At 35.2% G+C, this 15,684-nt stretch overlaps 8 protein-coding genes across 8 annotated transcripts; 5 read left to right on the plus strand and 3 right to left on the minus strand.

The window, feature by feature from the left end:
• Nucleotides 1–777: 777 nt before the first annotated feature.
• Nucleotides 778–1,281, plus strand: NESG_01967 (uncharacterized protein; the record flags this gene model as incomplete). The annotated part of the gene is made up of 1 exon (XM_053049582.1): nucleotides 778–1,281. One exon carries the CDS (start codon nucleotides 778–780, stop codon nucleotides 1,279–1,281), a length of 504 nt encoding a protein of 167 aa, XP_052903753.1.
• A 551-nt stretch (nucleotides 1,282–1,832) lies between these two features.
• On the plus strand, nucleotides 1,833–2,612 carry NESG_01968 (uncharacterized protein; the record flags this gene model as incomplete). The annotated part of the gene is made up of 1 exon (XM_053049583.1): nucleotides 1,833–2,612. One exon carries the CDS (start codon nucleotides 1,833–1,835, stop codon nucleotides 2,610–2,612), a length of 780 nt encoding a protein of 259 aa, XP_052903754.1.
• Nucleotides 2,613–3,508: 896 nt separating this feature from the next.
• Nucleotides 3,509–5,542, plus strand: NESG_01969 (uncharacterized protein; the record flags this gene model as incomplete). Its single annotated transcript, XM_053049584.1, has 1 exon — nucleotides 3,509–5,542. One exon carries the CDS (start codon nucleotides 3,509–3,511, stop codon nucleotides 5,540–5,542), a length of 2,034 nt encoding a protein of 677 aa, XP_052903755.1.
• Nucleotides 5,543–6,322: 780 nt separating this feature from the next.
• NESG_01970 (uncharacterized protein) lies at nucleotides 6,323–6,847 on the plus strand (the record flags this gene model as incomplete). The annotated part of the gene is made up of 1 exon (XM_053049585.1): nucleotides 6,323–6,847. One exon carries the CDS (start codon nucleotides 6,323–6,325, stop codon nucleotides 6,845–6,847), a length of 525 nt encoding a protein of 174 aa, XP_052903756.1.
• A 358-nt stretch (nucleotides 6,848–7,205) lies between these two features.
• NESG_01971 (uncharacterized protein) lies at nucleotides 7,206–8,924 on the minus strand (the record flags this gene model as incomplete). The annotated part of the gene is made up of 1 exon (XM_053049586.1): nucleotides 7,206–8,924. The coding sequence occupies one exon, from the start codon at nucleotides 8,922–8,924 to the stop codon at nucleotides 7,206–7,208; it is 1,719 nt and encodes a 572-aa protein (XP_052903757.1).
• A 424-nt stretch (nucleotides 8,925–9,348) lies between these two features.
• On the plus strand, nucleotides 9,349–10,839 carry NESG_01972 (uncharacterized protein; the record flags this gene model as incomplete). The annotated part of the gene is made up of 1 exon (XM_053049587.1): nucleotides 9,349–10,839. One exon carries the CDS (start codon nucleotides 9,349–9,351, stop codon nucleotides 10,837–10,839), a length of 1,491 nt encoding a protein of 496 aa, XP_052903758.1.
• Nucleotides 10,840–11,856: 1,017 nt separating this feature from the next.
• NESG_01973 (uncharacterized protein) lies at nucleotides 11,857–12,405 on the minus strand (the record flags this gene model as incomplete). The annotated part of the gene is made up of 1 exon (XM_053049588.1): nucleotides 11,857–12,405. The coding sequence occupies one exon, from the start codon at nucleotides 12,403–12,405 to the stop codon at nucleotides 11,857–11,859; it is 549 nt and encodes a 182-aa protein (XP_052903759.1).
• An 894-nt stretch (nucleotides 12,406–13,299) lies between these two features.
• On the minus strand, nucleotides 13,300–15,684 carry NESG_01974 (uncharacterized protein; the record flags this gene model as incomplete). Its single annotated transcript, XM_053049589.1, has 1 exon — nucleotides 13,300–15,684. A coding segment is annotated over one exon (2,385 nt), but the record flags the coding sequence as incomplete, so codon positions are not given.

Here is a 15,684-nt window from a genome sequence, read left to right on the forward strand (position 1 = left end):
TTGTTGTATTTAGTCATATCCCTGTTATACTTAGTATACTCCCACTGTATTTAGTCATATATTGTTGTAGTTAGTCATATCTCTGTTATAATTAGTCTATCTGCCCTTGTATGAAACGGGTTGAAACGGGTTATATCGGGCTGAAACAGGGTTATATCGGGTTATAAAGGGTTATGTTGGGCTATATCAGGTTATGAATCAGTCTGCACGGGATTTGAATATTTTCAGTTTGATCTTAGGATATATACGGGTTACAATTGGGCTATTATATTATAAATATTCTGTTGAAATAGGGATATCTGTGCTTGACGGTTGGGAATCTTGCATTGTTAATTCTGTTTTTTTGTTGTTAGTTGTTAGTTTAATTAAGCAATTAATAAGATTAATAGTTTTGATAAAAAAAAGTTTATATAATTAAATTTAGTATTGTTAATTAAGGATAATTTTGATATTAATTAAATGTGCCATAAGTCTTGGTATTTTTCGGGTGATGTGGCATAAGTTCTGTGCATTGTGGCATAAGTTTTGGCTATTTTGACAGAATATATTACACATAGTGGATTAAGTCTTGTCCAATTTATAATAAGGTGGATTAAGTCTTGTTCATTTCATAATAAAGTGGAATAAGTTTTGTCATTTTATATTTAAAAATAATAAGTCTTGTTCACTCTCTAGCAAGGTGGATTAATTTCTGTCATATTTTATAAAAGTGGATTAAGTCTTGTCAGTAATTTCTTCAAAATTTATTCCGCATAATTTTATTTTGCAAATTTTTCCATGCGGACCCCCAGGCAGAAACAGATTAAACGGTTAATTAAATCCCTGCAACTAACGGGTTTTCGTACGCCTTTTAATATTCTGGCAGACCATGAATTCTTATTGTCATATAATAAGGCGCAATTGTCTCTCTCATACTTAGAAAAGATTCTTAATGGAACTATTCGCTTGTTCATTACGCAATGCGAATATAATAGATTTAAGCTAAAATGTAACGAAAAGAAATTAATTGGTCACGTAGCACTGAAGAAATGCAATCACATTGATTTTAGGCAGCAAGAATGCTTAAATGAGGCAATTTTAGATAAAAACCCAGACCACTTTTTTCTTGCATCGAAGTGTAAAAGAATTTCTGAAGAAAAGAAGATTCCACGGATTTACATGCGCGCAGGAGTTGTTTGTGTAGAGATGAATGCAGAAGAAGTGAAGAAAATCAAAAAGGCAGAGCCCCCTGGATTAACACAGCAAGAAAAAGAGAGACTCGATAAAATGTTTATGGAGTAAATTGAATTTAAAGAGGTACTTTTTGATTTTTTGTGAAAATTTGATGAGATACAAGTTTTTAATCGAGATACAATCTGGGAATATTCAGGAAAATCGGGATTCTTAAAGACCCCATGAATATTTGGTTATATAATGCATTATTCGGGTATAACGGCTTGATAGAGTGTAATAAAATGGAATAGATAGAAGTTTAGTGTGTTATTTATAGTTATATATGGGGTATATTTGTTTTATAGCATGTATTATTGTGTATTAGAATGGTTATATTCGGTTAATAGCATGTTAAATTGTATTGTAGAAGGATATAGTATATTTTAGTGTATTCTAACAAGATATAACGTATTTTAACACACTTTAGTGTATTACAACATATTACAACGTATTTTAATAGATTTTAACAGAATATAATGCACTTTAGACCATTTTAACAAAATACGACAGTATATACACTAATAACTGCCACCTACCCCTTCTACAACAGACATACAATATATTCAGTCATACGTGCAGTAGTGCGCGTAATATTTAATTAAAAATATGGGATATTTTTTATGAATATAAGGACGAGTGACATATTTAGTGCTCTTCCTATACGCATTTCAGCAGATGGCTCTGATGAGCATGATATTCGCCTGAGTAAGTCACAACTAGCCTGGCTCTCTTTATCAAAGCAATTCCTGAATACAGTCTCATATTCTGAGCAGATTATCCAGACAGAGGCGCACTTAGAGGTAGCCAGAAAGGATTTGCAAGAAAAAGGCATAATTATCCAAGAGAGAATAGAACCAAAGGCATATACGAATGAATACAGCATAAAGGGATCTGTCTTGCAAGATAGTTCTAATAGACTGTTATTTTTGTGTAAAAGATTGCAAGAATTGGAAGAAACAGAAAATACCAGAAAGTCCGTTATAAAATACTTCTGGAAGAAGGAATATATTACAAGAAAGGAGAATGACTTATTAGTGCACATACATAATAAGGTGTTCATTTCTTGCAATATCTTGGAGAAGGGTCTTAGTGCGTCTTATATTGAAGGAATATTATATATTAATGGGGTAGAACATAAAGGGTACTTGAAAGAGAAGAAAATTCATGAATTCAAGCAAGAAAGTTTTGAAGAATTAAAAGATGCCATACATGAGTACAGAGACAGATTGAATAGTACGGAAATACTGCAGGAATATGTAACAGAGAATGAACGCTTTAAGGTTAGGCGAATTGATAAAATGCCTGACACGCAAAGTAAACTTGTAATATTCATGCTATGCGCATTAAAGGAAGGAATATCCTTCAGTAAAGCAGTAAATATGGTTAAGAATAATAAATAGGATATTTGGATTATTTAAGCTTAAGTCAATCCACTTTCTGAAAAAATCTTCGTACACCAGAAGACTATTACTAAATTGTGGGCAAATATTAAAAGAAGCAGCAGATGTCAATAATAAGAAATATATCTGGCAAGAATACAAAAGAGATATAGGTGCCAAAGATATTCGGGTATGTGATAAAAATAAACCTCACTTGACAATTTGGGTTATATCGGGTTATACACAGTTATATACTACTACCTTCTGACTGAAATATTGCTCCCTTTTGGGCACGCTAATAATCTTATGAAAATATTGCAAAAAACTGCATATTTCAACAGAAAATACACACTAAGTGGAAATACTACAACTAATAGTGTTGTATGCTTAATTTACTACTGGGTCATAGAGATATTATTTTGGAATAAAAACAACAAATGATGGCGCTTGCTGAAATATAGAATACTTGGTCAATTACTGCATGGTTAACATGCTTATACAAATGCGCACATGCATGCAGATATTATTCGGGTTCGGGTTATATTAGTGCAGGTTGATGAAAAGGGATATATTTCCCCTGAAAATACAACAGATACGGCCAGTATACCAGAAATATTCTAGTTACTGCCTCATATTAAGACAGGATTTGCAGTACTTCTTCGCTATATACGAATAACCCGAATTCTCTTATTTCTTGGAAAGAAATTTCGTGCAATTTTCAGAAGTTTAAATTTGGGTTATGGGAGTAGTGCTTAGAAGGGGCTAAAAAAGCTATAAATCAGAAAGATCCTAATATGTGAAGATTTTGTCAAATATTTTGTAAAATTAGAATAATAACATGTTGTGATCATTTTGATCATTGACTTCGGGATATATATCTATAGGTTTTATTTTTATCGGAACTTAAGATACTTTAAATGAAATTAACAGAAATATACAATCGAATTTGGAGTACTAGAGCAAGAGATGGAATAGATAAGCATGTGCCTGCAAGCAAAAATAATAGATGCAGCAGGGCACCCAGAAACAATCGAATTCTTATTTATAACTGCATATTGGTAGTTTTGGCAACAATGAAAATATGCTGCCAGATGCCTATTGGGCTATTAATGGCATCACACAATATTAAGATTAAAATGCTTGAAGCAAATCCTACGCAGAAATGCCTAGCAATAGATTGCTCTGGTCCTTTAAACTTAATCAGAGGATTCTTACTAAGCCAGCCAAATGTAGTATCTGAGCTGGAAAAAAAATTAGCATTATTTGAGGATATAGTGTCAATTAATGCGCCGGCCACACCAGTAATAGGGGGCGGTCCATCAAATAATGAATCTATGAGAGAGTACATTCGAAAATACAAGAGGGTATACAATATTCTATTCCCATACAAATTACTGAAAGCTAGTGACTCCCCAGACATGTCTAATAATGCTTATAGCGGCACTCCTTCAGATAGCAGCTACCTAAGTACTTTTATTCGCTATAATGATTTTAAATTTCCCCTTTTAGCTTCTCTTTTCTGCTTAGCAGAAGGTGCTGGCCCATATATAAAGATTGTCAGCAGAAACCCCGATTGTCTGTCAGATCATAGTGAATATGGCTCAGCTCATCTGCATAACATGCTAGATGTTTCTTTTCTATACGCCAATAATGTCCAGATAGCTCAGTTCTACGGCCCAAACAAAATGATACTTTGTTTAAACAACATGGCACCTCCATTTATTTACGAGGTAATAGACTTCTTTAACAATGCCGCTCAATATGATCAGCTTGATTTTGATGAGGTTCTGAGAAATAGCCCTTCCTTAGACAAAAGCTCTTTAGAAGCCATGAGGTATATGTTTAGTCCACAGTGCCTCATTCAGATGTTTATTTACGATCATTTTAAGGATCTTATTACCCTTACAGCCTTCTATAATGAAGTAAACAAAATATTTGTTTTAATACAGCGTTTATATAGTAATGTAAACTTAGGCGAAGCCAGAAACATCTTTAAGGAGGTGCCGGGTTCTGCACCCTTTATTGAGCTTTCACCAACTGAAGTGGGCATGGGCTATCCTAATATATTCTCAGCAATTCAGACTGTGTTTTCGTTCAATGAGCCAATTCCCTTCTCATGCATGAAAGAAAGATGGTTCAATTATTTGTTCAATAACTTTGAGGCACTGACTAATAATATGGGACATAGCACTAGCTTAACCCAAATAAGCAAAACTCTATTCGTTCTCTTTGGGTGCTTTCTATATAACCCGGAAATGAATAATATGAATGCAGAGATCGATAGTTATACACCCTTTTCACGATATAATTTGCTTAAAGATGTTTTCAATCGCTCAACAAGCGCTGAAATTATATCTGGGTGGGCATGGCGGTATAATACTTGTATTAGAGAAGGAGGCTTTTCTAGTATAAAAAAGTATGGGCTCTTTACTATTTTAGATGTATGGTTTGCTTTTATGAATATTCTGGGTGTGGATGGAAGAGTTTGTTTAAACAGTTTTATAGATATTTTACAGTCTGAAAAAATAGAAATTGCTACATATACTGACATTTTAGGCAGCTGGCTCCAAAACACGTTCAATTGGTCGTCAGTAGGCTGCGAAAATAGAGTATTAGAAGTCAAAATATCTAACGTATCCCGGGAAATGAAAGATGATAGGTACTTCGATCTTTTTTGCACACTTAGTCTGAAATACTCTTATAACAATGTAGAGAGTCAGATAACCTTGAATATATGCCCAGATAAGACAACCATCATAATTGAGCCAAGCAAATTGCCGATAAAAGATAAAGACAAAGAAACATTATTGACGTACATTAATTCTTACATGAATTATGATCCCAATATTTTAAACAATTTGTTTCGATTATATCTGAACGACATAATTTTTACTGATACTAAGAAATTGACATTTATTACAAATAGACAGGAAGACATTATGTCTGCATAGAAAACTATCCAGAAATCACTCTAATAAAACTATATAAGCTATTTTATCTTCTTTCTGCTGCTATTTAGATGATATAATGACTTCTCTTCCGTGTTACATATTAGCATATACACAGTGCAATGCAAGCATATTTCTGTAGCACGCTCTGTGCCAAATATAAGTGTATCCCTCTTTTTTCGTTCTTTTTACACTGCTTGTCTTCTGTAGAGTCTATGTGTTAAACCCTTCGCCATGGAACCAGTGAATGCGTGGTTCTCTGGAAAGTGCTACTTTTCTGATTTTCCTGTGCTTTGCTATTTTTTTCCAAGTAATAACCCGTTCTTTCTTTTATACAGTGTAGAAGAGATATTTTTTGCAAATATAGAAGAAGTTAAAAAAAGTAGAGAAAAGAAACTCTAAAAGAAACAGACAGAAATTAAGCGTGTAAGCAGGGCATAAAAATAATAGAGAATACTGCTATATTGAGCTTACTGGAGTATAAATAATCATGCTTTTGTGCACTTCAAAAGAATTCAAATATATGACAAGCTCAATCCCTTGCACGCTTACTTATCTGTAGAGAACAATACTTTGGCAAATTTATAGCTACAACAATATATATTTAAGCTTAAACACTCTAAACATTTATTAGACTCTTGTACAATTCACCCAAAAGCATTATTGTAGAAGACAAAATAATCAAAAAACCCTCAACATTGCATGTAATAAAGACTATTTATCAAACTTATCTTGGGTCAAAGTATTTAAAGATTGAAGTCTCTAACATTACAGCACTAAAATATGAGCACAAGAACAAGAAATAAAATACGCGAATATTTATACGTAAAGAAAAATAAATTGCAAGAAAATAATACAATAAGAAGTACTAGAAATGCTTTTATAGGATTAGTAATAAAAATGGCCTTTATGGCAGCACTTCTGGTAGTGCAGCAAGCCAGTGCAGCAATAAAAAAGAATGAAGTGCAAGAGGTACAGGGAGAGGAAATATTCAAAGTCGAAGGAGTGCCATATATGGCTAATCCAGATGGGCCACTCAGCCCAATTATGCTGTACTTAGGCAAAAAGGTAGACTACATTTATAAAAAACGGATGGATTCTTTAGAAATAAAGAAGTATCCTTCATGGAGAACAGATATAACAAACCAGCACCGCGTGATATTTAATCTATCCAACGATAAAGTATATAAGTTTTCCATAACAGGGAAGAGAGTGCCAACAAACACTGTATCCTACTATACCACTCTTATTCGGGTTATATCGGGTTATATATCAGAGTCAGTTAGAAATATGCCCACTAGGCAGTAATAAAAAAATTCTTAAGAATATTTGCTTTCTTAAAGGAGTATTTAAGAAGTATTATATGGCACATAAAATAGACTTAGTTTTTATCTTCTAAGGAAAATAGTAAATTTGAGTATTAAGTCTTGTCCATCTGCCATTACTTTTTACACATAGTGTATTATATTCTGCATATTCCCATTAATTACAACACAATAACCATTACTTTGTACACCATATATATTAAGTCTTGTCAAATTATTCATTAATTTTTACACCATATGTAATAAATTCTGTTCTAATTTATTTCCCATATCCCATAGGATTTCCTTAAATCTACAAGGATCTTTATGCATTTTAAACCATTTCCTGGGGTCCGCACTCTTCAAAGGACATAATGTATAAGAGTCCCAGAAACAATTGAAAATATCCCAGTCACCCAGACAAAGCTTATGCCACTTTGCGTAAAAAGTAATGACACAAGTGAGAAACTAAAAATATCAATAATTTGCTGATAAAAACCAAAAATAACAACAAATCTGACAGATTTTTCATATAAAACCGGTATAACAGAAAGTAACGGATTTAAACAAACCGTTAAATTGACTATCATAAAACCAACCAAGACAACAATTATTATCTGGTTAAACTCGAAAAATTTTAAAAAATAAAAAATAATCTGAAGAATCCCAACTGCCAAAAACCCAAAAGAAACTCTGACAGGGCTTATGGCGCTTTTTGTGAAAAATAATCCTAAAATTCCCCCAAGCAACGGGCTAAGCAATAAAATCAACGAGAGAGAACTAGAGGATGAGAGAATTGATATCTCTTTATAATACAAAAAGGCATTTACACCCGTCATATAGAATGCGAGAGGGTATAAGAGTGGCAAAACACCAAACCATTCAAGTGAATGGCGTATTTTTTGAAGGAATTCCGTTAAAGTACTGTTATTTGTGTTTTTTTGTGAGATAGTGTCATTACTTTTTACAATATGTGTACTAAGTCTTGTATTTGTGTTAGAATTAGTCGTATTATCCGGGTTATATGGCACGTGTGTATTAAGTTCTGTCATTTCTATCATTACTTCTTCCTCCCCGCTGTAATTAGTCACACACTCACTATTCTTGTTGTAATTAGTCATATGCTCTAGTGCTGGTATTAGTACGCAGGGCAGTAGTATTATTAGACTAATTATAACCATTGCCAGGTCTGGCTGAATTTGGTAATAAATTTCACTGAAAATTGCAGGAAATACGAAACTAAGAGATCCTGTGAGTATCTTTACTGAAGAGAACAGGTTCTTTTGGGTAGAAAGGGTTCTTCCCTTTAAATCTATGTACGTTAAGATTAACGAATTATTTATGCCCAAAAAAAACCTTTGCGTGAAAATCCCAAGACTTATGACATTTTTTGTGAAAAGTTCTGGGAAAATTCCGTTAATTATTATACTGTGAAGAATTAGGCCTGGAATTGTGAAGATAATGAAAAATAAGGTGATGAATTTTGACTGTTGTTTTTCCTTATTGGGCAAATATTTGTCATAAAATAAAAACATTATATAACCTACTAATTTCCCAATTAGGAAGCACACAAAACCGCCAAAATTAATATTTCTCAATAAATCTTGGAAAACAGTTGAATTTGTTGGCTCATTAATGAAATTGCTTGATAGAAACTTTTGTATTACCCTATTAGGAAAGACCGTTGTTTTTTGGTTGTTTATGCAGTCTATTCTTTCTTTTAGGGATAATTCACTGCAGCCTTGGAAATTTTTTAAAATATACTTTCCCACTTGCATTCTGTCATTAAATATCTCAGTTACATGAAGGGGTGCAGAGACAAGAAGGTTGAGGCCCCCAACCAGCAATAAAAAGAGAAAGATTCTTTTTGTTATTTTGTCATTACTTTTTACACCATGTGTACTAAGTTCTGTATTATTATCCACTACTTTTTCCTCCTGCATAATAAGTTCTGTTACCCCGTTGGAATTAGTATGGTTATCCAGAATATATGGCGCATGTGGATTAAGTTCTGTCCTTTTGTCACTACTTTTTACAGTATGTGTACTAAGTTCTGTTCCTACTCTCTTATCTTGCTTCATAAAAATATTTTATTTGCATTATTTATTACACACAGTGTAAAAAGTAATGAAAAGTGACAAGACATATTATTTTTAAATATAAAATATCAGAACTTTTTCCACTCTTACAAAACTTAATCCACTTTTTATAAATATGACAAAACTTAATCCATCCCTCGCTAAAACTGACAGGACTTAATCCACTCTTGCAAGACTTAATCCACTTTGTCAGAACTTAATCCACTCTTGCAAGACTTAATCCACTCTTGCAAAACTTAATCCATCCCTCACTAAAACTGACAAAACTTAATCCACAAACTAATATATTCAATCTATCCCAAAGTGCACACAATAAGTACACACAAGAAACAGATAATAAACACATAGCACCCCTTCACACCACAAAACACCCAAATATATATATGCGTTTCCTACTGTGTGGAAGATGAAAAAATTTAAAGACCATCAGATTGAAGGGGTAGAGTGGATGTGGGAGAGAGTTAGGAATCGGAAGGGCGTTGTATTGAGTGATGAAATGGGGACAGGGAAGACCCTTCAGTCTTTGGAGATAATTCAGAGAGTCTGGAACTCCATTGGAAAGTCAGTTCTTATTGTCGCACCGTGCACCCTCCTGCACAACTGGGAGAAGGAAATGGAGAAGTTTCAGTTTCCAATTCCTGCCCGAATTGTTAGATCTAGTGACACGAATGTGGTGCAATTAGTCAATGCAGCAGACGGAGAATATATTCTAATAGTGAATTATGAGCTGCTTCAGAAGAAGAGTGTATTCCTGCAGACATTCTTTGATTTGGTTGTATTTGATGAAGCACAAAGGATAAAGAACCATACGACATGGGTCTCCAGGATATCCAGAACTATTGATGCAATGTGCAAGATATGCGTCACAGGTACGCCTATACAGAATAGTCTGTCAGAACTATGGAGCATAGCAGAGACTGTGAGACCTGGGTACTTTGGGGACTATACCACGTTCAAGGCTGAAATAGAAGACCCCTTGAAGAAGAGCACACTGAAGCACGCGACTGAATTGGAGAAAAGGAAAGGGGCTTCAATTAAGAAGCACATTAATGAGCTTATTGCGGATGTAGTAATAAGAAGAACGAAGAAGGAAATATTCAATGAGGAGTTTAAGAAAAGGGAAGGACTATTTGTCCCAAAGAGAAAGGAGTATGTGATATACTGCGGATTCACAGAGGAGCAGGAGGCTGTATATAATGACGTGCTGAATATGGACCTAGTTAAGAGCACTGTTCTTGGCAGGAAATCTCCTTTGAAGAGCATATCACACCTGAAGAGCGTATGCAGCCATCCATCGCTTGTGGATAAAAGAGTAACCAGCTGGCATGCAAGTGGAAAGATGAAAGTGGTCCATAGATTGCTGTTTATGTGGAGGTCTTCAAATAGAAAGATCATTCTGTTTAGTCAGTACAAGAACACGCTTAAGATTCTTGAAAGATTCATAGACACGCATGTATATAGGATTGACGGGGACAGTCCAATAGGCAAGAGAGAAGAAATATTTAAAATATTTGGAAGTAAAGACGGGATGGAGGTGCTTTTAATGAGCATGAAGGTGGGGGGCGTTGGAGTGAATTTGCAGAAGAGTGATACTGTGATTCTATTTGACATTGACTGGAACCCATTTAATGAGGAGCAAGCTAAAGGAAGGGCACACAGAATAGGACAGGAGAAAGAAGTGGAAGTGTACAGATTACTGTGCAAAGGCACAATTGAAGAGACCATACAGATGATACAAGATGTGAAAAGAACTATTTCAAAGGGGGTTCTGGACGGGATCAGCTCGAAGAAAGTCTTTGATAAGGTCGATCTGTGCAAACTATTCCATTACTCACACGATCCAACTGATGTTACAGATATAGATAATCTTGTCCCAACGGAAGAGACTGACCTATAGGATTCTTAAGTGCTACATGAGAGTGTATAATAATGTAGACACAGCCTGTAAGAATAGTATCTTTAAATTGAAGGGGCCTTATTGCCTGTTTTATGTGGCAATGTGTCTACTTCTTTATTGAAGAGGCATATACATATTTTGAGTGCACGGTTCTGAGGGTATAATAGAACTATAGAATAGAATACTGCTGTATAATTTTACAAATAAATATGCAGAAATACTGCACATTATAAATGAACAAAGTGAATAGTACTGGGTGCATACTTTCCCTGTACCATAGTACGATAAAAATAATAAAGAAATGCTTTTATCCATCTATGCTTATAATATTGCTTACTTTCTTGTGGAATGACTGTCTTTTAAGGTGTTTGCTAGTGACATGCCTAAAGGGAGGGGTATTCCCGCCAGGTGATAGTAGTTTAAGATAGATAGTAGATAGGGGTATTTGCCAAGAATAACTCAAGTACAATGGCAAGCAGCTACAGAATATTTGTATATCTGTAAAGATAGGAATCATAATACTACAACTCTTTTAATGAAAGGTATATTTATTGACTAAGATCCTGTCAGAGAGGATGCCTATAAAACTCTACTGGCCACAGAGAACAAAACAAAACTCATACTATTCCTTACGGAGGCCATAATACTTCTGTGTATTCGACTGCTAGTATAATACAAACCTCCTTGACAACAGCTCTATCGGGCTATATAATACTATCTCCCTGCCGGGATGCCATCTTCTCTTAGGCATGTCAGTGTCTTTGCGCTATTTCGGGTTATAGTTATGCCACAGGAACATGTCATTTTACAACTTCTAGCTTTATAAATAAATCCTTCAAAAACTTGTCTGTATATTGTTCGGGTTAGAGGCAAGCACATAGAAAACAGGCTACACTGGGCTATTTTAAGAATATTATCTATTGCATTTATTACTATGTGATAAACATGCTGTTTATACTATGTTAGGCATAAATAATAGTCTCTTCTAGTTGGCTCAAAAAGAATATGTCTACTTGGTTATGTGCTTCTAGTGACTGCTTCTATATATGTAGGAAGTTCTGATTGCTCTGCGGTATTGCTACCTACAGAAGATGCTGTGCTTCTCATGGCTTCATCATATGTTGGGGGAAAGTGCTCTGGCCTGCTTGAGCTTATTAAAGGAGAAAGTTCTTGTCTGTTTGTATACGCTGGGTTATTCAATCGGGCTCTTGCACTGTACAATGTTTGAACAATTATACTGTCATTTCCCCTTGCCTGAGAGCGCGCACTTTGTATATCTGAATCTGGCAATGATTCTTCTTGAATTGTTGATAATCCTGGTCTATATCTATTTGTGCCTCTAGGTCTATATATTATGCGATGTGTTTCTGCAGTTACTCTTCTGTACAAACGCTTTACTAGTAAAATTGCAAACGCAACCCCAATTAAGAGTATTAGCAAACTACTAAATAAAATTAATTCATGGCTGTCCATTTCTACAATTGGGCGGTTGTCTTCTTCACACCATATTTCATGTGGCTCACAGTTGGTTCCTTGTACTGAAAATGGTATACCCTGCTCGTCCATTTAAAACTTTGCAAAAATACTATTAATAAATCATTTAAAACAGCAGTTATGATTTTACTGTATATAATTATTTTAATAGGCAAATATTATTATTTTATTCTGCTGTAAGAGCGTAAACTCCTACTCTTATGCCAGACACACTGATAGTTGCAGTGGCCATCTTTGGTTCTTAGTTATGAACAGTGCACCAAATGATTCTTCCTATTTTCACAGTTTGGCTTTGTAAGTTAGATCCCAGGTATTTTTTATTAGTCTGTAACTTGTCAACTGTGTACTTTACTACTCTGGCTATATTGCTTAAGAGTTTTTAAGTCGCAGTATGCATATATTTGTTGTTTTAAAAACAAATTTGCTTGAGTTTTATGCTTATCTATTACATATGTTTTCTATGGTTGCTTGCCTCTGCCTAACTCATTTTCTCTTACTTTTTATATACCTGTAAAAAATATCTCTTCCACACTTCATATACAAATATATAAGTAGAAGGGGTTTTTCTCAAAAAAAAGAGGAAAGCACAGGAAAATCCAAAAAATGACATATTTTAAAGACCCATCCATGCACCGTCGCTATCCAAAGTGGTTTAGCATACAGTACAAACAAGAGATTTGATGTATAAAGAGAACATACGATGCATGCAATGTTGACATGTGGTGTGTCTTGTTATGCTCTTGTGTTTGGTTATGCATATTGCAATCTTGTCTAAATGAGCTTTCTTAAGGAATAATGTCTAGCTCTATATCCAACCTGGAGTCATGTGCTTAGTCAATTCTATTAAAATAATTTTATTTGAAACTCTGTACAGCAGAAAGAAAGATACAAAGTAGTATTGCTACTAAAATAGTCACTCAATCGCTGTAAACAAAGAAGTGGATGTAAACCGCTGTCTAATCTATTCTAAAAAAAAGACTTAATCCATGCAATACAAGATCTCACAATTCCTCTTACCCATTGGTATAAACTCTTTTTTATAACAATTGTTCCTGGGCACCGTCTTCCAAGTTGTTCTAATACTTTGTTGTATTTTTCTACACTCTGTTCACTGCCTTCTGAGCACAGCATAGTCTTATTTCTCTCTAAAACTAGAATAGTATTTATGAAGTATGGGATATGGTCTGATAGATTAGGATCATGTGGGGTAGTCAATTCTTCTGTTTTTATAAGGTTGTAAATAAGAACAATGGCATTTAGGCTAGGGTTTGGCCCCATACATGCATTAATAAGCCAGCCCACGTAGATATAGTTGAGGCTTTCTTCTGGCGCCTTGGTTTTCTCAAGTATAGATCGAAGCTTTGCAAATTGAGCTATTTTCCCTTGTGCCACTATAACATTAAATATGCTTCTGTTCTGCTGTTTGCTTCCCAGTAAAGAATACATAGCATTTCTACGTATGGGCTGATTGAGATAGTTTTCTATACATTTTACTGCAAATCCTATTGATTTCTTTTTTAGTATACATCCATACATAGAATCTATATTAGGCCTATAAGAATTTTGCACTAATATATTGTTGAATAATAAATAGCTAAGCTGTGGATAATGTGTCTGGCAACTTGAAAGGAAGAGAAGAGGGGACAGCATACGGCCCCGTATATACTCTTTATCAAGTGGAGCACTTCCCAGAACGTTTGCAACAAAGCGTGTTGCAGGATTGGTTGGGCTCAATTCGTTTTCTATCAAGTGGAGTATAAATTGTTCTATAATATGGATCTTACACTCTTTGTTAGCAATCTTTCCTATTAAGAATAATTTAGATACATTTTCGTATCCAGTACTTAAAATAGCGTCTGTTCTCTCTATAGGATAACGCCAGCTATACCGCTGCGCCATAAAAGATGTATCTTCTATTTCCAAGTCAATGTACCGATTAACAGTATACATAATGTAGCTGCATGTGTCTGTATACATCCTTCTTACTTCTTCATACTGGTTTGTATTGCTAGAGTCTATGCCTGAACCCTCAATAAAATTAAAAGTAGCATAGTCTCTTTTTAGTTGTAATATAAAAGTGCTATTTTTATAGTTATGCGTAGAAACAATATGAATTCCACCAAGAATATCGGCGCTTTCATCTGGTCTGTGGCCCAGTTTCATGCCCCAATCCATTACTAATATGCCTAATTTAGGAGATGCTAAAGACCTAAAAACTTCCTGCATCTTAGATGCAATATCATGTATTTTGCTGATGTCTAGATTGTTTTCTCTACATCTTTCTTCTATATACTCAACTAGATCCACTATGTCTGTGCCAGTCTTCTGCCCGGTTATTTCTGCTATGACAAGCAAAATATTTGCAAGACCAGACTCAAGCTGGTTTCTGTTGTGTCTGTACTGGATTTTCTTGTTGTCCAGGCAAGAAACGACCTTACTCCACTCCATGTGCATTTCTAAGGTAATAGTGTCAGTTGGCTTAGGATACTTTTTAAAGAAGGCAGTTACTGCTGGGCTTACTTCTTCTCCCATGTGGCTGGTTTCGTACTCTTTTTTCTCTGGGTTGTATGCCAAGCAGCAGAACAGCCCAAGAAGAGCTGTTTCTGTGTGGTTTATGTAGTCTAAAGTGCGGTCCTCCTCAAAGCCAGATAGATCCTGCTTGTACTGCGGTACTTTGACAGCTATTGGAAGCGTGCTTTCCTTCCAGAAGGAAAAGGCTGCTTCTTCAGTTTTGTTCTTTACCAGATCACAGAAAGACGTAATATATTTCATGCTTGCACTGGCAGACTCTTCGCGGAGGAACAGTTTATGGAATATTTGACTCTTCTTATTGCTACTTGCATTTCCTGTGTTATATTGGTCTATGGCAGCCTGCTGCTCTTCCTTAGCACCGCTCTGGCCAATGAGAAGCTCGCTCTTCTCCTCTTCTGTCATTTGGTCAAGAAGCAGCTCATGCACTGCCTCCACAAAACTTGCATACTCCGCAAAGCTGTCAATGAAGTGATATATGTACGTCTGCATGAGGAACTCTAAGCTGTTCAAAAAGTCTCCCGTGTCAAATGCCTCCTGGCTGGACGGCATTACAAATGCGGGTGCTTTTCTAATTACTATTCTGTCTTTGCACCGTACACAGAAGTTGACAATCTCTTCCACTTCACTTTGGTAAATGCTGTCGATGCGCAGATTTGTAGCAGGGTCAATGCCTGCAGTGTACAGCTCTACATCTGCAAACTTTTTTCCCTTGCATGTCTTGCTCTTTATGACAAGTCTCTTTTTCTCCCCTGAGTGGTCCACGCCTATTTGGACGTCAATCTCTTCTGAAAGAAGCAGCAGCGCTGCAAGAATGTACTT

This window comes from Nematocida ausubeli, assembly GCF_000738915.1.
Source record: "Nematocida ausubeli strain ERTm6 chromosome Unknown supercont2.5, whole genome shotgun sequence".
Lineage (NCBI taxonomy): Eukaryota > Fungi > Microsporidia > Nematocida > Nematocida ausubeli.